The sequence below is a fragment of the Centroberyx affinis genome, unplaced genomic scaffold, assembly GCF_046629955.1.
Source record: "Centroberyx affinis isolate AG114_WGS23_722 - 3 ecotype Tasmania unplaced genomic scaffold, CSIRO-AGI_Caff_v1 ptg004309l_1, whole genome shotgun sequence".
NCBI lineage: Eukaryota > Metazoa > Chordata > Actinopteri > Beryciformes > Berycidae > Centroberyx > Centroberyx affinis.
In genome coordinates this window covers 23,950-48,205 of record NW_027282021.1, presented here as the reverse complement: position 1 = coordinate 48,205, position 24,256 = coordinate 23,950, and the positions used below count along the sequence as shown (strand labels likewise).

Genomic DNA, 24,256 nt, shown 5'->3' with positions numbered 1-24,256 from the left:
TGTTAGCTGTGAAATAATTGCATGTTATTTGATTGGTTTAGACCTGCAGCTGTCCACCTGATAGGCTGGTGCATGTTACTGAAGCCTACCTACAAACATTAAAGCTAAACCTTGCACATCTGCCCCTCTGTATCATGATACTGAGAAAAGGCAAAAGTGATAATCTCAGTCTTCTCTTTAATATTAGTTATGGGCCACACAAACATCAAATCATAACAGAGGCGCTCTCAGTTCAGTCAAAAGACTTCTATTGTCTAATAAAGGTTACTGCAGTGCATTTTGACTCCTGACAAAGGCCAGCAGCCTTGGAGGTGGGGTGTGACAGCCCACAAGTGATTTTCCTAAGCAACATTAGCAATTTGTTCAGTAAGCCTAAATCAAGGACATAGTTTTTATATGCAACACTTAGTCATAAAAGTGTTACCAGTTTAGTCTTTTCGGTTTGATCTTTACTATCATTTTCTTGCTTGCTTACATTGCTACTTTGAGACAAAAATATCTTAAATAGTAAGTTTATGTAGCCTAACATGGTAAACATCAATGCACAATGAGTGTTTGTCCTCTAGCACCATTCATTATATTGGTCACTGAGCTGCAGTAAGTAAGATGAACACGTAAATATGCAATATAAGACAACTAAGTGATTATTGCTTACAGGGTGAATTTTATTTACTTACACCTGACAGTATACAGAAGAGGACGTACAGTCAGCTGGAGTGCCATTCATGTCACAATTGTGCGCATTAACTACTTTTTTGTTCGTTTTCTGTTTTGACATTTGCATCCATCTGACATTTGCACCCATCTTTGGGATGAGGAGGAAGCTTGTAGGGGGCTGTGGTGGGGGTTGATAGTGCAAGAGGAGTAGAAGTAACAGTAACTCAAGGTTTGCAAGTGAGGCGTCAGTAAGCTCTGAGTAAGCCTAAAGCTCAGACAGGATGTTGGAGGCCAGGCTGCAGGTCAGGCCGGTACCATCAGGCTCCACGTTGATCTTCTTCACAACTCCATCCTCCACCAACATGGAATATCTGAAATACAGGATGAATTACACATTGATTTATAGCCATGCTCTTAGAAGTAGTTATAAAAGCCAGAAACTGAATTGATCCAGTCTGCAACTACTTTAGATAATAATATTAAAAACAATAATATTTATTTGCGGAGCACTATACTAAATACAGAATAAAACTTAAACAGATGCAAAATTGAAAGAGGCAGAAGATTTCTTTACCTCTTGGATCGCATGTTCCCAAGTACCTGCACAATCTGATCACTGTCAAGCAACAGATCGACCGCCTAAGAAGCAGAGAAAAGGAGAAGGATGTGCACACACAGCCACAACACATAAAAAAAAGGGAACTTGAATAAGTCAGATGATTCTGGTTTACCTTTGTAAATGCTCCAGTAGGATCAGCCAGCATTCGAACCTGCAAAAGAGGCAGTAAGCTCAATACTCTTGAATGATTAGTGAAATGTGATTGTGGAGATTCTCTTGGAGCCCAAAAGAGTCCAGGGTCCAGAGTCCAGTCCTCAAGTGTTTGATGAAAACAACCATCTCATTTCAACCTGTTGATCTGGTTTTTGCTGCGTCACCACAGTCTCTCAACTGTTAAGCAAGGCTACTTAGAGACTCTATGTCGCACAGAAACCAACATCCTGAGTTAATCTACTGATTATTCTCCTTTGTTGGCAGTGAAGTACTGCATTGGGTCGCCATGGCTATGTAGGCAGCGACAAAGACAACAAGAGCAGAGGAGAAACTGTGGCTCTTCTTTTGCAGGCTGGGGTGTGCCAGATTTTCATATCAGAAGCAATCACTAAGGGAGTTCAATAGATAGATAGGATAGGCAGATTAGATAGATAGGATGATAGGCAGATTAATAATACAATCAAAAACGGGGGTCCATGGACCCCTAAACCCCTTTTTTTGTATATGCCTACCACTAAGGCTGGAGACACACTACAGGATTATATAATTTCCACCAGATTTGTCTATCCTGACAATCAGGGAGGAAATCCCGATTGGAGGCTTGGGCAAAACTGATGGCCAGACAAAATGGTTTGGTAGTGTGAAGGATTTACAGATTCAGTCTTATCCACACCCACTGACTTGCAGATTGATCTGCGTTGCCCTGATAATATCAAACATGTTTGAAATGTATAACCCAACATCTGCAGGGCCATGAACAAATGTCCTGTAGTCTGCAGGGATCACAGATTCATTCTAAGAGCGGAGACAGCCAACAGCCAATAAGAGTAGAGTTTACATTGAAGTGAGATGGAAGTGTTATATTAAAGGTGTGGCATCAGTGACATTTCAGCAGTCAGCAGTATAATCTCAGTTATATTATATTGCCCGTTTGTCAAAGGATATATTGATGCTTACAAAATCTCAGACGGGGCTACCCTGCAGCACTTGAACATCTAAGATGTATGTTAAGTGTGTTTTATCCTAAGAATCTGAATTATGTGTGTGCCCTATGGCCACTGGCCATTTGTTTAGGCAAACTCATCTAATTTTTCACACGTGATGCTGATAGTCACAGAGACAGCTCATCATATGTAAACTACATTCGATACCTTGCCATCTGTTCCATGCTCCTTTCCCCAGGCAGCCATGACAAATGCGTCATTGACAGAAATGCAGGCAACCTCCTGCATACCTTTACTCCTCAAGATCTCAGCCTCCTGCACAAAACCTGGGAGATGAGTCTGAAAAACAAATGCGGGGTCAAAAGGTGCATAGAGTCATGTGCACATGACGTGGCGTGCAGGGAGATTGAACTGATTCATTAATTAAAGTTAGTGTGGACCTACCTTGGAGCAGCCAGGGGTAAAAGCCCCTGGTACAGCAAAGAGGACTCCTTTTTTCCCCTTGAACAGCTGATCCATAGCCACCTTATTCCCTGGCTCCCCCTCCTGGACCTCCACCGCTGGGAGACTTTCACCAACCTGATGTGCATTGGAATGAGAACAACATAGAGCTATAACAGAAAATACAAAAACAAAAAAGTGTCCACAGGGAATCACAGCATCAATCAGCAGCATGCATGATGCATGATTTCTGTCTGTCCCTGCTGATCTATGAATGCAGCAAACTTTCTCATTGTTTAATTCTTACGTCGAAGGTGTCAGGATACTTACAGGGCATCTGTCTACATATAGGCCGGTGCAAATATTATTTTCAAAAGAAAATGTTTTCTGCTTTGGGCTACCTTTACGGCTTGCTGTTAACAGTTAAAAGCCAAATGCTGGCTAATTCTGCATGTGCACAACAGCAACCCCACCAAGCAATATGTGATTGTGGACACAACATAATAACAGAGGCTTGAGAGAAGGTTTAAAATATCCAAAACAAACATTTTATAATTTTACATTTACCCAATTTCCTCTCAGGTATCATTAAACTTTCATCAAAACGAATCAGTCTCCAATTAATTGATGACATCACTTATTAGATCCGAGCCTATTGATTCTCTGGTTTGCAAAGAGAGAAAGATGTTTATATTCACAATATCTGGTTGAACTTCGTATGATAATGGGAACACACACAAACAAACATAAAGTGGGAAATAATAATAATGTGTACGCTTGGGCTATTGGTCACTGGAGGGCGCTGTGAACCATTGCAGATAGAAGCAGGAGGACGGCCCTCTGTATTTAAAATGGCTGAATCGCTTATCTAAATTTGAAACTGACATTGACCCGAGTTTCTCCGACAAGGTGTACGGTGTGCTGGGACGCTGTGATCCTGTTAAGTGTTTGCAAGTGACACACTGAATCACTTTGACAGCGTGAAAACTGTGTCAACTCGCGCTAATAAACAAAGACTAACCGTCACACTAAGCAGTGTCACGTCATAGAAGATTCTTTTTTTTAATACAAAATTGTAAGAATTGTAATTGTAGACGGCGACTCGTAAAGCTAAGCATGCTTATGGATGTGCGTTTTGACTATATCAACGTTATATACAGGGAGACAGTATGATGCAAATTTATTACAGGCCTCTAAAGTACTGAGATTATTTGCAACTAGTTACTGATATGGGTCAGCCAGTCGACAGCCAGTACACTCAGTACCTCATTTTGACAATTTGCCATATGTCCAAAATAGACTGAACTGCGTGTCTACCCGGTACAACGGCTGTAATAAAACAAACGCATACAACGTTAGCCAGCGGATGTCATGGCGACGGGGTCCATGGCATCGTGATAACAGTTAGCTAACACCGTAAAAACACGGATGTTATTTAATTCACAAACAACGTCAAGAAGAGCCTTAAATGCCCTTTAAACCATGTAAGCATTGTTGCGAGACATATAGAGGCATGCAGGTCTTACCGTAATGGGCATGTTTGCGACAGGAGTGGTGTGTAGCAGCCTCACGCACTGGATGACACGGGTGTTTTTGAGAGTCGCTGTGATGGAAAGCATAATAATATCTTACGTGAGTTTGTTACATGTGCCCCCTTTCGCCCTTTCGTGAGAGACAGCGAGCGAGCGAGCGACCGAGACCCGACGACACACACCGAATCTGCTCTCGCCGACTAGCAAGTGTCCCACATCGAGTTTGGTCCGACACACACCAAGTAGTTGCCTCTAACACTAACTAAGTAGCGTCCCACATTGAGTTTAGTGTCCGGTTAGGATTTAGCTTCCAGATTTGGTCCTAACGTTACTAAAGCTTTATTCATTGCGCCATCTGCTAGTAATAACCTGTGTCCGCTGCCTAGAATGACCGATATTGTTTGCAGGACATTAAACCGTTCACACTAAAATATAACATAGAGCCCTGACAGTTTGGTAAGATAAGATATAAGATAAACTGTATTGCCCCGAGAGAGAAATTTGTCTTGGACGATATAAAGTTTATGCAATATATATTTTTTTTTTTTAGCGTGAGGTCGTGCAATTACAGGGATTTCATTATGATATACGTAATCGGAGAAAAATGTAAGTTTATATTATTATTGTTGTTGTTGTTGGCTGTAATTCTGTATTTAATCCAATTACAGCTCAAGTATAAACTCATTGTCAGTTTTTGCACACAGACACTCTGGACACCCAACCGGACAAAAGCAATGACATCATTTAACCACTGAGGGGCGCTATAATAAAGCCTCAAATTTAAACCCTCTTTGACTGTGAGGGCTGCAAATTGGAACAAATTTTTATGTCCATCTGCTTGACAAATTGTCAATTAGAGATATAGTCAGAGAAGAGGGGGATAAGCAAAACTAAATAAAACTAGAAATAACCGCCTCGCGGTTGTATGCCTCCGCCAATAAACTTTGCTTTATCATTGCAAGGACAGCCGTTTTTGTAGAATGACCCAAGATCGTTTGTCAGCTACAGTGGTAAGCAAAACATTATGATGTCACAGTGAAGTTGACCTTTGAACTTTTGGATATAAAATGTCATCACTTCATCATTTTATCCTATTAGACATTTGTGTGAAATTTTGTCATAATTAGCGTAAGAATTCTTGAGTTATGGCCAAAAACGTCTTTTGTGAGGTCACAGTGACCTTGACCTTTGACCACCAAATTCTAATCAGTTCATCCTTGAGTCCAAGTGGATGTTTGTGCCAGATGTACCTAATGAAATTCCCTCCAGGCGTTTCTGAGATATAGCGTTCATGAGGCCACGGTTGTCGCCGGCGCGGAGGCATAAAAATACAATTGATACAATTAAAAAGCCAATAAAAACAGTGGGGTACACACCCATCTACCACTCCCAACACATCCACACCACATATTTTTTAATACTAACATAATCCTAACAAACTATTTGTGTTAGTTTAATCAGTGATTTAGCTGTTTGTTGTCATGTGCACTGGATGGTCAAAATATGAATCACTAGATGTATTTTTTTTATGTAAAAGATGAGATGGAAATGAAAAGATATTAAGGAGATGTACCTAGATATCAAACTTTCCACATTTATTAAGGACATTTGTAAGCCAAGACCCACCACGTTTTGAAGTTTGACGATGAGGAGACGTCTATCTATCCCCCTCCAACACACACACTCACACACACACACACACACACACACACACACATACATACACACACGGAGACATAATGAGACCAATGATATGTGGTGGTGGTGTGTCCATTTATTACACAGCACAAAGCACCTACAATAATCCACTACCTGTTGCTTCAGAGTGGAAGATTTCACTTTTTTCACAGTGATTTTTATGTGGACATGTTTAGACATGGACATTAAACTGTTTTATCTAAATGAAAAAAAGTAGCCTATACACAGAAATTCACAGCCATTATCACACACAAAAATAAAGCAAGTGTCAATAAACAACAGTAAATTGAGTAAAAAATAGAATTTAATCATTTAAATAGTCTTTCAAAATACAAACATTGATTTTAACTTCTAAATAATATAACATTTAGTACAGCTATTCTTCATTATAACTGGCAATGTTAAATTTACACTGTGGCTATACAAGGAAATGTGAGAGAGGTTTGGTAATTTCTTGTATTGCTCATTTATATTAATGCGCACATACGTAATAGAAACTACAAATGACTGTATAATTTAAACAGTGACACTGCAAATGACCCAGCCGCTCACCCCACCGTACCTACAACATATTGGTATGTTTATGAAAAATCTAGCTTTGTGTAAATGACCAAGGAGACAAACTTTTTTTTAAACAACTCTTTAACTGGACCCAGCATCTATGTTTGTGTACATATTTTTCCAGAACTCTAATTGTTAATTGAGAAATAAAAGTTAGTAAACAACAAATCAGAAACAAAGGAGAAAAAAAATCAAAACATTTTTACAAGACGGGAAGCTGTAACCAATGAAATCTTGTATTATTTCACACTTTCGGGACCCATGAAGAGTTGAACAGGATAGGTGAAAACAAAACCAAACACATTTGAACACAGGTGAACATGAAAGTCAACTTGAGCTGAAGATAGCAGTCACTTCCCCAGAGTGCTAGCTGCTGAACAGCCGACTTAACAATTGCCGCTAATACTATTAAAAGAGAATCTGGCCAAAGAGCTGTGTGTTAAAAGTTGAAACTGTTTTGGAAATTTGAAATGCTGTGAATTGCCTCCAGAAGGCCTCCAGTGCTTTTGGGGTGCACCAATAATGCTGTGAAACCATATAAAATGTCGGCTTGCCCTTCAGCTTATCAGTGTGTGCCACCTTGTACCGAGTACTGGGGGGTATTTCAAGAAGCACAATTAATCAGCCAGATACCTCGAAAAGTTAGGAAAAACCAAAAAAAAAGTTCTCAGGTGGTATTCAGTTGATACAACTGCACATCGATAAGATCCAATATCCAAGTTTAACTTCACAAATTATTCAAAACATCAAAAATTACATATTTTGTCTCCACAGTTATCTGGCTAACCGGCCAACTCTGCCTCTTGTGGTATCCCTCTGTAGCCTCACCATGCACACCATCTATATAGCAGAGTAAATTGATCCCTAAAATGACAATCAATTTCAGAAAATACACAACTTATTACGTTTTTAAAAACAAGTAGCATTCATAATATTCTCAACGGATCGCTTTATTTCAATTCCAAACCCACAGCTGAGTGTCACAATCTAAATAAGGTAGCTTGAAATCCTAGAAAGTAAAATGTATGAAAAAGCAAGAGTTTCAAGTTTTTACAAATTTCAATAAATTGTAAGCTGCACAAATAGAATTGTATCTGGGAATTTCTGTCACATTTTGCTGGCTTTATTATGTTTGTTATAAATTGCATGTTTCTGCAGATTATTTAACTGGAATTCTACATGGCTGTAAGATTAATGGCCCTTTTGCCACTTCAACTTGCAAAATGTTAAAATATTACTTTTAGGGATCCGATTCTGACATCAGATAGTTGTGCATGGCATGTGAAGCTTATTATATTGAAATAATCATTTACATCATAAGTATACAAACCAGCCAAACAATGAAAAGGACTTTCAGAATGGTCTTACACAAGGTTGTAACTTCCAAAATGAGGATAATATGTTGCATTTCTCGTTGCCCTGAGCCCATTATGGGCACTAATAACTTTCAACAGATGTACATAACAGAGAGATCTCATATTGAAAACAATTAAGATCCTTTATGCAACGCTCTTCACCTACTGCAAAAAAACGCAGCGAAATCTTATGACAACTATCAATCGTATGAGTTAGTGTTACACATTATAATCCACAAATCAAATAGGTCACGAAGGACACCATCATTTTTGAACATCACATTCTGTTAGAGTCAAAAATGTCGGTTAGATCTGGTGAAGGAGGATAATATAAAAAAAGCAAATCAGGCATTTGCGTTCCTCTTCTCTTATAACCACTGCTCCAGCCACACTGGCTTTAATGTCAAAGAGTAGTGTTTTTCCCTGATCTCGGTGTATCTCATTGGTTTTTGATTGCACACGCACGCACACACATGCATGCCTGTATGGAAGCCAGTTTGTTGTGTGTCTATAGGATTTACATACAACATTGAATATATTAACTTCCAAGTAGAGCATTTTCTGAGTACACAATCTTTATATTCGCTTTTCTTGGACTAAAGATCAATTGCACAGCCTTTTATAAAGCATTCTCCACATCACCTGCTGTGTGCACCGGTGGTTCCAAACTCCGGCCCTCGGGACCCAGAATGCTGATGGTTTTCTATCCTACCAGGTAGTTAATTGCATTCACCTGGCGTCCTGGGCCTAAATCAGTCTCTATTAGACAGCTAGAATGAAAACCAACCACACTCTGGGTCTTGAGGACCGGAGTTGAGAACCACTGATGTACACACAACTGCTTGCCTCACCATTTTATCCACATTTTAAATGTGACAGACTGACAATCGAGTCATTGTATTGCTTTTAACATATTGCAAGTAATTCCTATGAATTTGCCTATAAAAGGCACACTAAACTATAGTAAATACAAGCACTCCTCGGTGCGTGTCAATCTGACCCTACACTGGACCCTTTGTCAATGGCCGTTTGCCAGATATTTCATTATGGCTTTCGTGAGTAGATATTGCATTATTTGCAAAAAGGTCAAAAGCCACATGGTTGCAGTCTGGTCTTGGGTACCTCAACGTCGTTCTTCAGTGGTTATGCAACTGCAGATAAATGCTGTGATGGAACACACCAGAAGGATGGTAGAAACTGAATGGTATTCTGGCATTCACGTTCAATGTTTTCACTTCAGGTTTTTTCCCACATTTGGATTGATGTGGATCTCGGAGCCTTTCACTGAAGTTTGGCAGTTATGACTTAAATAACTGACTCCCGCTTGGGGACATGAATACATGAGGTTTTTCTTTCCTCATATTCTTATTCTTTCTTCACGTAGCCTCAATAGAAAAGGGATTATCTTCCTCATTATTAATTCCCTAATAAAATCTTTCCATTCACACTAACTCATTCACTCTCGTAGACTAAGATCTGTGTTAAGTCTTTCCCTGCGTCCTCTTTGCTCTCGCTGCTTCTCCCTCTAGGGGGAATCCATCATGGCCTCCAGCATCTCCAGGAAGAGTTTGTGCATGGGTACGCCACCGCGGGTCTTGATGCTGTAGAAGGTGGTGAGAGCACGACCGGCAGTCTGTCGGAGGAGAGGCAACGTAAGGAGGAGGCGTCCTGCCCGCTGGGGGTCCTCGGGGCGCCGCTGGCACTCCAGCTCCAACAGCGCCTGGTGGAGGAGGTCCCGTAGCTTCTGCACAGCCTCCATGTCCTCGATGTAAACAGAGTCTGGAAGAAAGGTGAGGCTGTGTGTTAGGGTGCTGCTATTTACTCAGTTTTTGCCACAGGAAAAGAGTTCAAGCCTGTCTGACTAGGTCATTTAACACAGGTACAAACTAATGGCAGCCTTTATTTACAAAACAAATAGTGAATCTGTAGTGCAAGCAAGCCATGGTGGATGATCTGTTGTTGACAGTAATCGTGAGTGGACCTCATGACACTCCTCTGTTCTATATTCATCTCTGTTCTGTATGTCTCTGCCATAGTAGACCTGCCTGCCGAAGACCAAAAGACCTTCAGAAATTAAACTGATTTTTTTTGTTTCTTGTTTTGTTTTTTTCACTAGTCTTCACCTCAAACCTGAAACAAAACCATATAGTCCATTAAAAGACGCTGGACCTAGAAGATCTTCATGTTGTCAGGCTGACATGCGCATAATCACATCTAGTGGGTGTGCAGTAGATACTAAGTAATGCAGCACTTCCAACTAAAAACTGAACAACAGATGTTGTCTGCCCCCCGCCCCTCCCGATCTATTCTCTTTGCCGCCACCCACGCCAAATTTACCAATTAGACGATTGATAACATCCTTGATTTACTAGCTCATTCCATATGGCAAGAGGTATACAGTCCCACAGTTGTAGTTGCTGATACAACAACTCGTTTGTACTAATCACAAAAAAGGTCTAGAGCCCAAATAGTAATTCTCAGTGTGTGTCACTATGATGGGGGTGGAGAGCCATGTTTTGTGTTATGTATATTCCATTTAGTTTTGTGATCAATACCACCACTAAGGTTCACTTTTAGGTCTCAGGTTGGTTTAATCATGGTTAGTGATGTGAAAAACTACAATTTACATACATGAAAATAAGAATTCTGTAAGATGTAAGCAAAAGTAGGTTAGAAAAACTGTTTTCCCACTGGGTATACACAAGATTACTACTGAGTATATGGTATATGCCCTGTATAAATGCTCAACTACACTGGTGATGTACACCAAAATTACCTGAGTTGGTGAGTGCGATGGCTTTTAGCATGACAAATTCCTCACGGTCCACGTTTAGGGCACGGAAACGGCGAGCAAGTTGACTAATGGCTGCATTTAGCTCCGTCAGTCCTGCGACACGTGACATCTCCTCATCCAGAACAAAATCCTCTGCGAACACCACCTCATCCTCACAGCCGAGGGAGCGGTACGCTACACCCAGCACCAGCACCTCCAGCCACACGGACTGCAGCACAGACATCTGGTCTGCTAGGGACAGCGACAGGAAGCCTGCGGGGGAACAGTATATGTTTCAATCAACTGATGTAAGAAATCTGGATGGTTACAATCTAGCGAGCGGTGGTCCGGTGTCTTTACAGTGACCAACTAGTGAGCTATGTAGGTAGCTACTGGCCCATCTGAAGCTTGTACAACAGCTAACCACCCACTAGCTGTTAACTGGTTGAACTTGGTTTGTCAGCACAACTAGAGTGATGGCTAGCTGATCAGATGCTATGATTTGCTAACTAACCAGCTGATATCATGTAAGCACAAAATTAATCAGATTTATCAGTGGTGAAATGATCAGTTCCCAGTCAATGCAGCACAGACATTAACCACGTCTTTTCAGTTCTGTTTAGAAATGCAATCAGCTGTTCACAGCCATTGTTGCCCAAGAGGAGTAGACCTCCAATATGGCCATAACCTGAAAGCCGTCTACTCAGAATGGGCCCAATACCAGGTTAAAATACTCCAACTTGGTATTTAACTGAAGAACTGAGAGCTAATCCAATGCTCAAATGAGTTTATCTTACCTCTATCAATTACACCTTTCAGCCATCAGAATCAAGTTCACCCAGGCCATTTTATAATGGTCAGTATTCTAATTCTCTGAAAATAGACCCTGAAGTCACGGCCCATGTGAAACATGATACGGTGAGTTTCCTCCCAGTCACTGAGATCAGATCACTGCATCTCTCTACCGCTGCTACCCTGCTGTCGCTATCTCAGCTCCCCTATTTCACCCTTCCTGCATCCCTTACCAGGAATGTGTTTGGCCCAACCGATGATGACAACCAGCTCGCGGTCAGCAAGGTCACAGAGGGTGGTGAGCGTGCGCTGGGCTGTATCAGGCTGCAGGGGGTCGGGCATGGCAAACAACTTTTCTGGCTCTGCCACTAGTAGGTGGGATACAATGATGTTGGAGGAACCTGTCACAAAACACACAGAAAATGATGTGTTAATGTGATGCACAGATTAAAAAATAGTAATATACATTCACAGATGTGGTAGTGCACAAAATATCAACACTGTCATTATCTAAATGCATAGATTAAAGGTTTTCATTATACAACATGCAGGTCTGTATGTAACTGGGACTACTGTATTCACATTGCAAGTATCTATATTCCAATTTCAATCATAGGCTTGAGACCGCTCTGCTGCAACTGCTTTACCAATCTATCTCACACACACACACACACATAAACAGACACAGGGTATTCTTGTTTCTACATGGTTCACAGTTTTTGTTTTAAACTTACTCAAATCCTAAGATGGAGTAAAATGAATCAGGAATCATTAAATTAGCACTGTGAGGTACTCCTATAAATGGTACAACTACAAATGGAGCAACTTGCAGAACATAATTTAGCTTTGGCTGATAGTAGGCAGTGTGACAACTGATCAAGTCAAGTAAACCTAAACCAAAAACATGCTCTCTTATATTGTTACAATGTCGCCTGTTGTAGAATAAAAATTGAACAAGATTGTTGCACTATGTTGCCTGTCGTAGAATACAAATCTAATAAGAACCTAAAAACCACCTTTTTCACCCTCCTTTCTCAGGGGTAGAGGGGCACTCTGGTATGTTGCATTCTCCACTTCGGGACGCCTTTTGTACTTCTGTCTTCCTCCTCTGACCCGGTCAAGACGAACTCCTACATCATAAAACACGGAAGAATGAGGATTTATGGCTGGGAAACACAGCATGTCTCAAATTTAAATATGATATCAAAGCCTGACTAAAACAGTTGCTGGTTTTGTTAACGCAACAAAATTTGCATACTATCATCACCACTCACCCTCTTTCAGCATGCCTACTTTGAGGCACTTGGTGAAGCGGCATGCCTGGCAAGCCTTTCTGCGCCTTTTGGTGATCTCACACTCATTTGATGCCGGACAGCTGTATTCAATGTTACCTTTTGGGGATTACACAAAATGTTAGTTTAGAGTTAAGAAGATGAAGAAAGAATAAAAATTTGGTTGGGAATTCAATATGAATCCCAACCCCCTTCAATTTTCTTGACCATCCTCTTTCTGATCTTTTAAACACACAATTTACTCACAGTGGAAATCACAAACCTCTATCTGAAAATTAGATGCCAAGTTGCAGTTTCTCTCAGTTTTTGGCCTATCCACCTGACCTTCTTTGACATACGGATAGAGAACTATACAAACCAACATGCATACACAATTACAGAGTGGGATCTTGTGTTTTTTGTTTAACGTACCATTATATATGGTATCATATGGGGTTGGTTGTGGTTAAATTGTTTGTAATGAGGCATGTTAAAGAATAACACCATTAGTATGTGGGTCCTTTGTCATTCCTGCAGTAGGAACATCCTTAGTTCTTCTAACAGTCCTAACAAGTTCATCAACCCTGTTCACACTCTCCATATTTCTGAGCAAATGTGATAATAGTAGTATTTTAGAGATGGTAAATTTAGCTCTGACATACCACATTTTCTATGGGCATACATTTGAGTGGATATAGTTTTAAAAAAAATGACCAAAGTAAAAATGTAGATTTGACATACTTATATCTATCTTTGATTGATTTTTAAAAAGATAAAGTTATAGTTCTTGAAAATGATCCTTATTGTGGAACAAGCAGCTGTGATTATAATGACACCACGATCCAGCTGCCAAATTTTCTTAATGATAATTTGTGATAATGTTTTTCAAAAGCAATGAAAGAGTCCTTCCTCCATGGGAATTTGTGTGTTTTAAAAGATGAAAAGGCTCTGACAAGTGAAGAAAGGTGGTCAGAGTCATGCAGCCGGCCCCACTGATGAAGGAGCATTAAACACAATAAATATACACTCCAAACATCAAACAAGTCAGCTTTTTCCATTACATAAATTGTCAGAGGAATGCATTCATTGTGCCACTATAGAAACATTCAGCTTCGACCCGGCACACACCTTGGATGGTTCTCTTGAAGAAGGCTTTGCAGGCCTCGCATGACGCCACACCGTAGTGGTAGCCTGAAGCCACGTCCCCGCACACCAAGCACAGCCTCTTGGGTAGTGTACTCAGGGCGTACTTGCACCGCCCTCCTCCGCTGCCGGTAGAGCCCTCCTCTGCCCCGTCGCCACCCTCCTCCTTGAAGTGGCAGCGCAGAGCGGGCGTGTAGAGCGGTGGGGAGTAACGCCTGGCACCGTCTCCTCTGGTCCCACCGCCACCGCTTTGGGACGAGTCTGAGGACGCCCCGCCCGGGCTGATCCGACCTCCCCCGCCTCCTTCTGGACTGCTTGGTTCTGCCTTTATGTAGAGATCTGACCGACGCTCCCTGGAAGACATGACGTCTAGAGGGGAAGGAAAGGAAGAAAAACGACAAAGAGGGATCAGAGAAAAAAGTGTTTGAGGAATGCGATCTGTTTTTGTTATTTGAAGCTACCCTTGCACTTCACATCTCTACTGTCTTTTAAATCCAGTAATATGGTACCAGATCACAAGACTCCACCCACAAAATCTGATCTGGCCAAGACTGGTTTCTGGTACTACGCACCTTATAAAACAAACGGACTGCAAAGCAGTTTGAAAGAATTAGAATTCCCCTAGATGATTTCCTAAAAATATTGCATTCCTGCCTACTATGCCAAAAACTCCTAACAGCCATCAATTATTTATCATGTTATCTTTTTTTATAAGATAGAAAATTATCAAAGGCACAAAGAATAAGGGCAGGACACACAAAAATCTATGCCTGCCTATACAATAATCGACTGTACACATAAAAAAAAACAAAGAACAATGTGGCATCAACCCCACAGTTTAGGACATGCTGTGAACAAGATGACGCCTTTGCAAAGTTAGCCTGAATCATGTAGTGATTTAAAATATTATAAATTACTACTGGGTTGTGCACCATTATTTTACAATAAGCATAAGGCAAAAACTACCTAGAGGACTGAGTCAGTGTGAAGGCTGTGAGTACAAAACCCAACAGATCTTTGCACTCTGAATGAGCACAGCAAGCGCACTGCAAATGAAGCAGGGTTTGAGTCAGATTGTCTGCCAAATATTTGCAGCTGTAGCCTCTTTTTAGTGAAATTGTTCTGGTCAAGTAATTCCTGAATCTGAAAACTCATTCAGAATTAGTGAAACTCTCAGTGTCTCAATCTCACAATGCCAAAGATGAGTAGCTTTAATATACATACATACATACACACACACTTCTTATATTGTCTAATGAGCCTAAAATAGCAGAATAAGAGCCACCTAACAAAAGAAGAACCAAATATGTCGTTCTTACACCTGATCTGAAACATCACATCCTCTAAATGTCCCCCCAGTGTGAATTCTTTGTCTGTGACATTTCTAGAGGTCAAAGTAGGCAAGGTGACTGGATGAAGGTCACTACGATCAGACAGAGTGACCACTGTGCTCTTCAAACAGACGCATAACTTATGTTCAAATATGGCAGCCAGAATGCTGCAACATCCTGCTTGCCTGCTAATGCCTAGGTACTTGCAATTCATAATTGCCTCTCAGTGATCACAATCAGTACAGAGTGGCTCTCTATCCTACAGTGGATAAACACAGACAAAAAAAAAACCTGACATAAATACATAAATATATCTTCTTGTGTATGAAATGTAATAAGATAGGTGTATTATAACAAATACAAGCACACTGGAGGCTCACGAGTCTCCAAATTGTGGTTAATATCATTCTGTGTTGGCACCTATAACTTAATAAATGAGAAAAAAAATGACATTGGGGCAAAATTTAAGGGGTGCAGTGGTCAGATGCAGTCTGCAGGTTGCCAGTTGCCGATCACTGCAATAGATGTTTAGCATTTATACTTGCCAGTAAAACATTAGAATTTGTCTTTCTAATCTCCATATTATTCAGAATGACAGAATTCTATCCAACAAGCATCAAAGCTATATTCTTCATAATACATGGAAGACAGGCGATTCTCTGAGGGTGAGGTTGCCACAAAGACGCAAACTGAATTCTCAAGAACTGAAATCTAATTGTAATCTAATTGTCTAATCTAAAAGCACTTTTTCAGACTGCATGATAGTGACTCACATCCTTTAGTGAGTCAATAGCTCTAAGTTTAGACAATAGACAAGTTTTTGTTTTGCTCTTGCAACATGCAAAAATGCTGCCCAAAGTTATGCTAAGGAAGAAATAAAACTTCCTTTGGATAAAAAAGGAAAATTAAAATTAAGAAGAAGATTAAATTTATTAAGAGTATAGAGTTATGACTATGCTGCATCAAATGCGAACTCGGCCATGAGTAATGTGAATGGTTAGACCACTATGAGTAATACTGTTGAATGCTTTTTAGCTGTGATTCAATTGCAAATAGATTTGTCCAAATGCCAAACACTGATGTCTGGATTCTTAATGCCAATCAGACAATGCAGCCATTACATATATGAGACAATTAGTCTAAAAGTAGCCTAATCTCTTTGGCACAAAGATATCTTAATATAAAATGTGTGTGCGTGTGTGTGTGTGCGTGTGTGTGCGCGTGTGTGTGTGTGTATGTAAGGAGGTGTGTTTCTTGCATGCAAGTGGGTGAATTTTTGTGTTTGGGAGAGTGCAAGGACACTATGGGCAGAGAAGAGAAAGTGACCGCAATCCCAGCTTCAACCTTCTCTGTGCTCCGCAGATTAGGGTCATTAATCCAGAACACAGCCACGCCACTCCTGTAATTAAACCCCCATAAGGACTCCCAGTAAGGAGACAGCCAAACACTGACTGTGTTCCTGAGGCTGCTTAGCAAATGAAGATAAGGGTGCAACCTGCACAGAATGGGTGAAAATGAGGGATAGAAGGTGAAACGGGGTGGGTGCATGTACTCTAGTCTGCACCATGTCTGTCTCTTTTCGTAATACTTCAACTCATCACTGACTACATTAACGTGGAGCCGAAGAATCCATTACTCAGACTAATGCACTCTTGTTCCAGCTTAATTGATCTCTATGTGAGGACCATATCGGGACCAGTGCAACCCAAATGGCCTCAACCCAGTTGACACATGAAAGTGACTTGTGATTTTCTCCTGCATATAAAACTGGCAATCCAATGCAATGACCCGGCATTTTTTTTCCCTAATCAGTTGGATAGATAATCCAGTTGCAACCTGCATGTTTACGTAGTGTTGCAATACTGGAAATGCATTGCTTATGGTCGGTCCAATGTTCCAATGCCTCGACCGCAGTGAGTAGCCTACATTTCCATGCAGTAGGATTTCCTATACATATAGGTGGTTGGGGTCATTTTGGGTTTAAGCCCCAGGTTCGCTCCTGGGCCCATTTCAGGATCAGTTCTAGTAGGTGTTGCAGTTTAAAAATGGCTCTTATTTGGGTATTTACTTAATGATATACAGTTGTGCTGAAATAGGCTATCAATTGTAATTGATTGATTAACTGGGGGCTGGCTGAGCAATAAGGCCAGATGATGAATTTTCAGTCCTCTGCTTGTCTCTGTCTAAGTCATTCTGCAGATTATGAAGAATTGTTACATGATAGCTATTTATTCACAAGGGCATCAAGAGTGCATTACTTAAAAAAGTCAGACTCTTCTTGGTGTTGTGTAAGAATAATACCAACTGAAACCAAACACTCTTGTTTTAACTAACCTGTGGCCTACTTTTGCCTCTGTTGTGTGGATGAATACTTTAAGTCTGAGCATGTGTATTAAAATACAATTTTAAAAGCGACCAAGGGTGTACAATTTCAATATCAGGCCTATCATCTGACGCTGTGAGGAGAACCGAAACAGTTCCTGGATGTCAAAGTGTCAAAGAAAATAAAAGACCAGTAGATCAAGATCAAATCAAAGAGAACAAAGATGCCATACTGTATATGTTTCGAGCATTTTTTTGGATATTGGGGACACAGCAAAGCAAACGAAAATATACATAACATTTAGGGGTAGCGGGGTGTGCTAATGGTTAGGGAGACCATCTTTCTCTCGGACATCCTGTGTTCAAGCTACTGAGCCAGACACTGGATCCCTACCAGCTCCAGGGTCAATGTTCTGCAGCTGACCCTGACCTCTGACCTCCCCTGGGGGGAGCACACAAAAATAAATCTGCCTCCCAAGACAAACAAAGTATCACATATTATTATTATTATTATTATAACTACTGTTGTGGTAGGTAACACAATAATCTCAGGTCCAAGGGTCTGAGTGATGTAATTAGTCTGAAAAATAAGAGTAAGATGTGGGATGTTTCCCCTTTTGTCTTGGTTCTTGAAAATAAAGCAATTAATGATAAATCCAGTAGTTGGCAGTAATGCACTGTGTCTGGAGTTTGCCCCCTCTTGGACTTGTCTATAAGGTAGCACTTTTGCAGGCAGCCAGAGGGGTGACAGCAAATCTCGACTGTTTTTAAATTCAGCCTCTTTGGACTGCGTTTACAAGTTCAATGAATGGATCAGACAAGACCATGAGGACTAGTCCATGAGTCCTGAATACCAGCAATGGGATTCAGTTTGTCTCAGGCTTTGAGCAGTGCAGAGCATCAATACCATGTGCAACTCTGCCTTGGCAAAGGGAGAAACGTCTATTTTAGTAGAAAATAGAAAAAGAAGGACTTGATAGCTCATTGGTCACTTATTCGACTGGATAAATCTGAGATAACAGTATGTACTACAAGCATAACGTTAGCTAAATACGTACAGTTTCAGATTATGGATAACGTGAGTAATGCACTCTAAACTGATCCACCAACATGCTGGGGTAACGTTAGCATTAGCTACCACTGCAGGTTAGCTAACGTTCGCTAGCTAGCTAACTCTAATCCTGACTGACCAGCTCTCTCTTCCTGGGGCCGAGGCTTATTCTCCAGCCCAGGCTGTACTGCAGCTTACCTGGCAACGGTGACTACTGTGCTTTCGTCTCCCCACGTTATAACATCGCACAAGTTTGAAAAAATTGTTGTCCCCAAACGTAATTTACCGGCTCAACTTGTTTAAAACGCCTCAAAAGAGTAGCTAACGCTTGCTAGCTCGTGTTGACTGTTGAGATGGGAGGTCTTAATACATATGGCTGGGCCGGGCTACAAAGAGGCTTTCTCACTAATGATAAATGGGTCTCGTTAAATAAAAAGGATGGATATACAGTAGCTACTTCATCATACACACCTCTTAGTGTTTGCAGCTGGAGAACAAACAATCTGTAACGCCGTTTGACAGGATTACCCGAAATGAGGAGAGTTTTCACCCTTATCTACCTGACAACAGGACGACTGAACATTTATTCTGCTAAAACGTCCTCACTTATTTACACAAACTCTCACACACACACACACACACACTAGAGCTCATGGGTAAAATTCACAAAAAGATAAATCCTGAGAGGGTGTGGGGACATAAAAACATCCAAAAAAAAAAAGGTGGTTGTAAAGCTGTTGTGTGGTCTTGGAGACATTTGTTCAGCTCTAAACTGGCAGCTTCATACAAGCTAACTGACAGTAAATGAACTATCAGCACATAATGGTAATGAAATCAAAGGCTCAAGTTATTTTACCAAGAAGAATACAAAAGAGCACCCAAATGATGGGTGGCTGTCTGCCAAGATTTACTAGCATTTGACTGGTGATTGGTGGTTATTTCATGAAAGGTGATAATGAGTTTTGCATGCATTTGGAAGCAGATTTCTGAACATTTTGCTTTACATTATGTTGGATGAGTTCAGTTCTATTACATTGAAATAACATTAAAATAATATTAATACTGCTGAAACGAAAATGGTGCAGAAAGCCTTTTTGCAACATTGGCCTGTATAAAATGTAAAAAGCAGCGCCCTAAGGCCTCCTCATAAATTAAAAAAACAATGTCCCAAAAGTGTGATCTTCAGGCAAAGTTAAAACATCAATGTGCCCTTCAGACTGATGCCTTTCTCCTCACTTTAGGTTTTTGGAAATTCTCAGATACCCTCCGGTCATTTTTTACCATTTCAGTGCAATCTTATCTTCCCCTCCCTTTACTACTTGAAGGGTTTCACTCCAAAACACTATATATCCATTTTTGCTTCCTAAATTTCATCAGTCAATACATCAAAACCGCAGATGATTAAATCCTCAAACACATATCTGTTTCCTAACTTCAGCAGTTACCCATAATGGACTTTAATATCAGCTGTCATTTTGTTAGAGGAGGCGTTTTCAAATGGTGGATATCTCATTTTGGAATGAAACTCTTCACCATCATTAATCCTTTGTTGCTTCTGTGTCATAACTGCCTTCATTCATAGGGAAATCACTGCCTGCTATTTCAGGCTCCCATCCTTTTCAGTGAAACCAAGTAAGAAAAAAACAACTCAGTAGTGTCAGTATAATACACTCAAAGGTGCAACTGTGTTGGAGCCACTGGCTCTGCTTTCATGAAACAAGCAGCTCTTTTGTCCTCAGAATTACAGCAGAATCCTCAAAACGACAGCAACACATTATTTTGGTTTAGCTTCACCCCCTTAGTATTTTGGATGACAAATAAGTAAGATTTAGAAGATTTATGTACATAAGTTTGATGGGATTTTCAGCTGTATTGGATAATAATAGAGTCTCCCCCCATCCCGCCCAAATGATCCTATACAATTTTCATAATTCATGCCAACATTTTCAAGATCATTCTCCATTCTTTTTGCTTATCTTTCCTCTTCCATGTCTCCATCCTTCCTCTTGTCTATTAGTCAGGTCCTTTTAGTCAGCACTAAATTTGCCACCTCCAAGTACAACATAGTCTTACATTGCAGTCTACTAATCAGCATCACACTGGTTTATCTACCTTGCTCAAGGCAACATCATATATGGTTATTTATGGAGAGGAAAAGCCAACATTTGTCTGCTTTCCCAGAAGGTCTGAGGATTCAAACCAGCAGCTTTCCAGTCACAGGTTACTGCTGTTGCCATCTGTAGGAGGTTAGCCGTCTTAGTGTGTAATGTTAGGCATAGTAAGCTTCATATCTGGAGCTGCCTTGAAAACAACTGCATGGTCAAAACAAGGATGACTGTAAGTAGGTCTGGACGATGTGGCTGAAATCAATATCACCAATATCATCATTTTTCTTTATATTGATACACATCACAATATGGCTCACAAAATCACATGTTAAATAATCAAATTAATGTTCATCCCATTGAACATGTAATGGTAATGTTAGGTGTCGTGTGATTTTCAAATAATAGCCTAGTAGTAGTAGCCATAGTTTTTTAATAACATTTGCTTGTTATCATCAATTTAGACACCAGAATTGTGTGCCACGATATCCCAAATTCACGATATGATTCCACTGAAAGATGATAAACGATAATATAGAATTACCGCCCAGCCCTAACTGTAAGGGAGGTTTTGTGCTACACTACACTACACAAATAACACACTGGATCCTAACTGAAGCATAGCATAGTAAGATAATGTTTGCATCAGCAATAAAAGAGAGCCGAAAAGACTCATTACCTGTTTACCAAACTGCAGTTCGGAGCCTATTTATCCGTCTCTTCCGGTGGCAGCTCACTGAAGTGCTATTGGTTTGGAGTATAGGCCAAGAAAATGGGGTGAACTCTCCAGTTATCAGGACACCTGCAAAAGAGGCAAAAAAGTTTTTTTGAGTGCAGTCACAGAATTTAGTTATTCAGTCATTTTCCATTTTGACCTCCCATCTGTGATTTTAACTTTCAAAAACACAGAATTATACAGTGTACAATTAGGTTTCACGATGGTTACCATGACGTCCAAGTTGGAAGTATTCTCTTATCATCAATAAAACAATGAATCAGGTCCTGCTGACCAGTGCCAGTTTTCAAATGTACAGCAGAGAACCTTTATAGTGACAATATCTTAATTTCCTCTGTGGCAGTATGGTACCTACATGCCCTTAGCACTGACTTTCCCCTTCCTAAAATACATAGCCCACTGTATCTTTACACATTTCTGCTCACTCCTCTCTCTCCTCCCCTCCCCCTTATGTTCGGTGACACACTCCAAAGGTCACAGTCACTGGAATGCTTGAAGGACAGACAGAGTAAAACCAACACCTTGTCTCTCGCACTCTCCTTGCTTACTTTCTCTGTATTCTCTGTAAATAATTAAAGAGACTGGTTAAAAAGAAAAGGTAAAATGAAACATACATTTAGACATATAAAATGTAAATATGACTAGTAGCTTTGGACATTTTAAAAAGAAGACAACATTAAATAAAGCAATCAAATAGGAGCTCAGATGTTTTTTTTCATGCAAGTTTAACCTTGAGCTGCAAGACTGCAATATGTAGAGACAAATTCGTATGGAAGCACTATAGTTTCTTGGAAATTAGGCCTACCATAAAACATGACAATTAGAACCTTTATTTTGAACTTTATTTTGAAAAGTTCACCATGCATTTAAGATTTCATTCACTCACTATTACAGCAACATTATAGGGAAAGTGTATAACAAACTATTAATTGGCATAAACTCAACTGATTGCTTGGGCTACATGTTTTCTCTGCACACACTTTTTTTTCTCTCCTCACAATTGAAACGTCAAACTTCCCAGCATGGCGTGGCTCTGCACTCCTAATTCGTTTCTCTTGAATTGCTTTAAAGGTTTCTTATCTCTGATATTAAGGAGGCTGCTCCAGCGGTGTTAGTCAGCGTGTGATAGGTCACTGATAGTGCAACATACTGTACATTAAACTCATTTGAGGGCTTTACATGCGGCACACCGTGGAGGCGGCGAGAACAGCAGTCAGGGGTGACCTTGCCTACTGATCTCGGACCGGTGAAAGGTTAATTGCAAAAGTGGATTATGTCTTTAAAATCAGAAATCCCAATCCTGGTCCAGTAGGGTCGGTGACTTGCACAGGTCACCGTGTTAAGATAGAGAATAGATACAGAATAGAATAACGCAGGGGGGTCCAAATGCAAAGCCGGGTTGTTATAGCCTAGTTGGAGAAGTGTGGGTGCAATTTGCCCAGGATCGAGGACAGAGAACCAGACGAGGACAGTCCTGATTCCTGCATCTGATTCCTCCGGATGGCCTGCATCCGTCATTCACTCCATACATTGCCGACATATCCCATTTTATTGCGGATTATTGGGACATTCCCTGGGATTTTATTGGCGATTAGAGGATAGTCCATTGCACAGATTGCTGCAGCACTGTACCTTGCCGTGTGGATTAGTCGAGGGTCAGTTTATAAGAATGAGATGTATGCTGCTTGACAGTAGGTTTAGTGGCAAATTGTTACAGCTATAGTTATTTATCGCTGCTGCCCCCACCCCCAATAACGTGCTCACGCAAACTTAGCTTTGCCAGGCGAACCGTGCATGCAAATTAAACAGACTATGCTATATCGTTTAGGCAGATGACAGTTTCTCCAACAAAATGGATTAATAAACATGCTGTGCTCCGTCTCGGCAGTGTGAGGCTACTTACTGGGAAATGCAAAAACATCGCAGGCTTGTCTTTTAAGTCAAGTCAGCCAAGTCGCTGCGGCCGGTAAATCCACCGCCTGCACCGGTTGAACTGCGCCGTAAAAGCCTCGCAGGTTTGCTAACATGGCATCAGTACCGTGTAATAACCGTAACCAGCCGGACGACCACTCTCTTATTTGCCTGTCCGGTTCCGTACACTGGTGTTATAAATTCTCGTCTTTAGCTGCCACAACTGAGGTTGTAGTTACGTACCAGCGTCAAGCCCGACCGAAGAAAAACAACGTCCGGTCAAGCGTTTCAACGTAAAACCGTTAGTGACGAACATAGCGTTGCACCTTTTCTTGAGTCGTGCAAAGCACCAAAGTGACAATGAAAACATATGTGACGATTAATATACACTAAATGAAAATATCATATACACCACGGAATTGACCTACTCCTTGATTTTTTCAAAAGTGACACATTCTACGCTCTTATTTTGAAGGCGACACCTCCGGTCTCGTTCTCGCTTTCTCCGGCTGGCTTGACGCAGCCCAGTGACGTCAGCCTCTATCCCGTGCCTACTCTCCTCCCTCTTCCCAATTGCGTCTGCTGTGTCTCCGTTACGTCCGTACGCAGCTTCCACTAGCGTCATCAGCATTAAGGCCTGTAACAAATGTAAAAAAAATATGACCTAGTCCACTCTAATCCTGCTGCTGCATTCAATCCTGGCCCGCTGCTGCTGTAGCGGAAGAGCCCAACTAGCCATGTGAGTTTCGGGGAATTGTCTTTACTAATTAGTTATGTCGTGCAACTCGATGGAAATCTGGATATGTTCTTCCAGCAGCATCCCATCCCCCCATTCATATGATATTCCTACAGGGATTTATA

At 40.8% G+C, this 24,256-nt stretch overlaps 2 protein-coding genes across 5 annotated transcripts; both read right to left on the bottom strand.

Annotated features, from left to right (window-relative positions):
• Nucleotides 1-641: 641 nt before the first annotated feature.
• prdx5 (peroxiredoxin 5) lies at nucleotides 642-4,666 on the bottom strand. The gene is made up of 6 exons (XM_071543379.1): nucleotides 4,341-4,666; nucleotides 2,818-2,952; nucleotides 2,581-2,712; nucleotides 1,389-1,427; nucleotides 1,232-1,296; nucleotides 642-1,028 (listed from the first exon to the last, which is right to left on the bottom strand). Exons 1-6 carry the CDS (start codon nucleotides 4,431-4,433, stop codon nucleotides 923-925), a joined length of 570 nt encoding a protein of 189 aa, XP_071399480.1. The 5' UTR covers nucleotides 4,434-4,666; the 3' UTR covers nucleotides 642-922.
• Nucleotides 4,667-6,112: 1,446 nt separating this feature from the next.
• esrra (estrogen-related receptor alpha) lies at nucleotides 6,113-23,604 on the bottom strand. 4 transcript variants are annotated; one of them, XM_071543377.1, is made up of 8 exons: nucleotides 23,388-23,604; nucleotides 21,428-21,550; nucleotides 13,925-14,308; nucleotides 12,800-12,916; nucleotides 12,539-12,655; nucleotides 11,759-11,926; nucleotides 10,737-11,006; nucleotides 6,113-9,739 (listed from the first exon to the last, which is right to left on the bottom strand). In XM_071543377.1, exons 3-8 carry the CDS (start codon nucleotides 14,301-14,303, stop codon nucleotides 9,486-9,488), a joined length of 1,305 nt encoding a protein of 434 aa, XP_071399478.1. In that variant the 5' UTR covers nucleotides 14,304-14,308; nucleotides 21,428-21,550; nucleotides 23,388-23,604; the 3' UTR covers nucleotides 6,113-9,485. The 4 variants fall into 4 exon arrangements, with proteins under 4 accessions (XP_071399478.1, XP_071399476.1, XP_071399479.1 ...); XM_071543375.1 differs by having other exon boundaries at nucleotides 12,542-12,655; XM_071543378.1 differs by having other exon boundaries at nucleotides 12,551-12,655.
• Nucleotides 23,605-24,256: the final 652 nt, after the last annotated feature.

What these genes read in the sequence shown, in the direction of transcription:
- prdx5 (XM_071543379.1), bottom strand. Translation starts at nt 4,433, where the DNA reads ATGCTTTCCATCACAGCGACTCTCAAAAACACCCGTGTCATCCAGTGC. An exon ending in TTACCCCTGGCTGCTCCAAG is followed by an intron (nt 2,713 to 2,817) that starts GTAGGTCCACAC and finishes TTTGTTTTTCAG; the next exon opens with ACTCATCTCCCAGGTTTTGT. An exon ending in GGGAACATGCGATCCAAGAG is followed by an intron (nt 1,029 to 1,231) that starts GTAAAGAAATCT and finishes CCTGTATTTCAG; the next exon opens with ATATTCCATGTTGGTGGAGG.
- esrra (XM_071543377.1), bottom strand. Translation starts at nt 14,303, where the DNA reads ATGTCTTCCAGGGAGCGTCGGTCAGATCTCTACATAAAGGCAGAACCA. An exon ending in TTGGGCCAAACACATTCCTG is followed by an intron (nt 11,007 to 11,758) that starts GTAAGGGATGCA and finishes GTTCCCCCGCAG; the next exon opens with GCTTCCTGTCGCTGTCCCTA. An exon ending in CATCGCACTCACCAACTCAG is followed by an intron (nt 9,740 to 10,736) that starts GTAATTTTGGTG and finishes CCTTTCTTCCAG; the next exon opens with ACTCTGTTTACATCGAGGAC.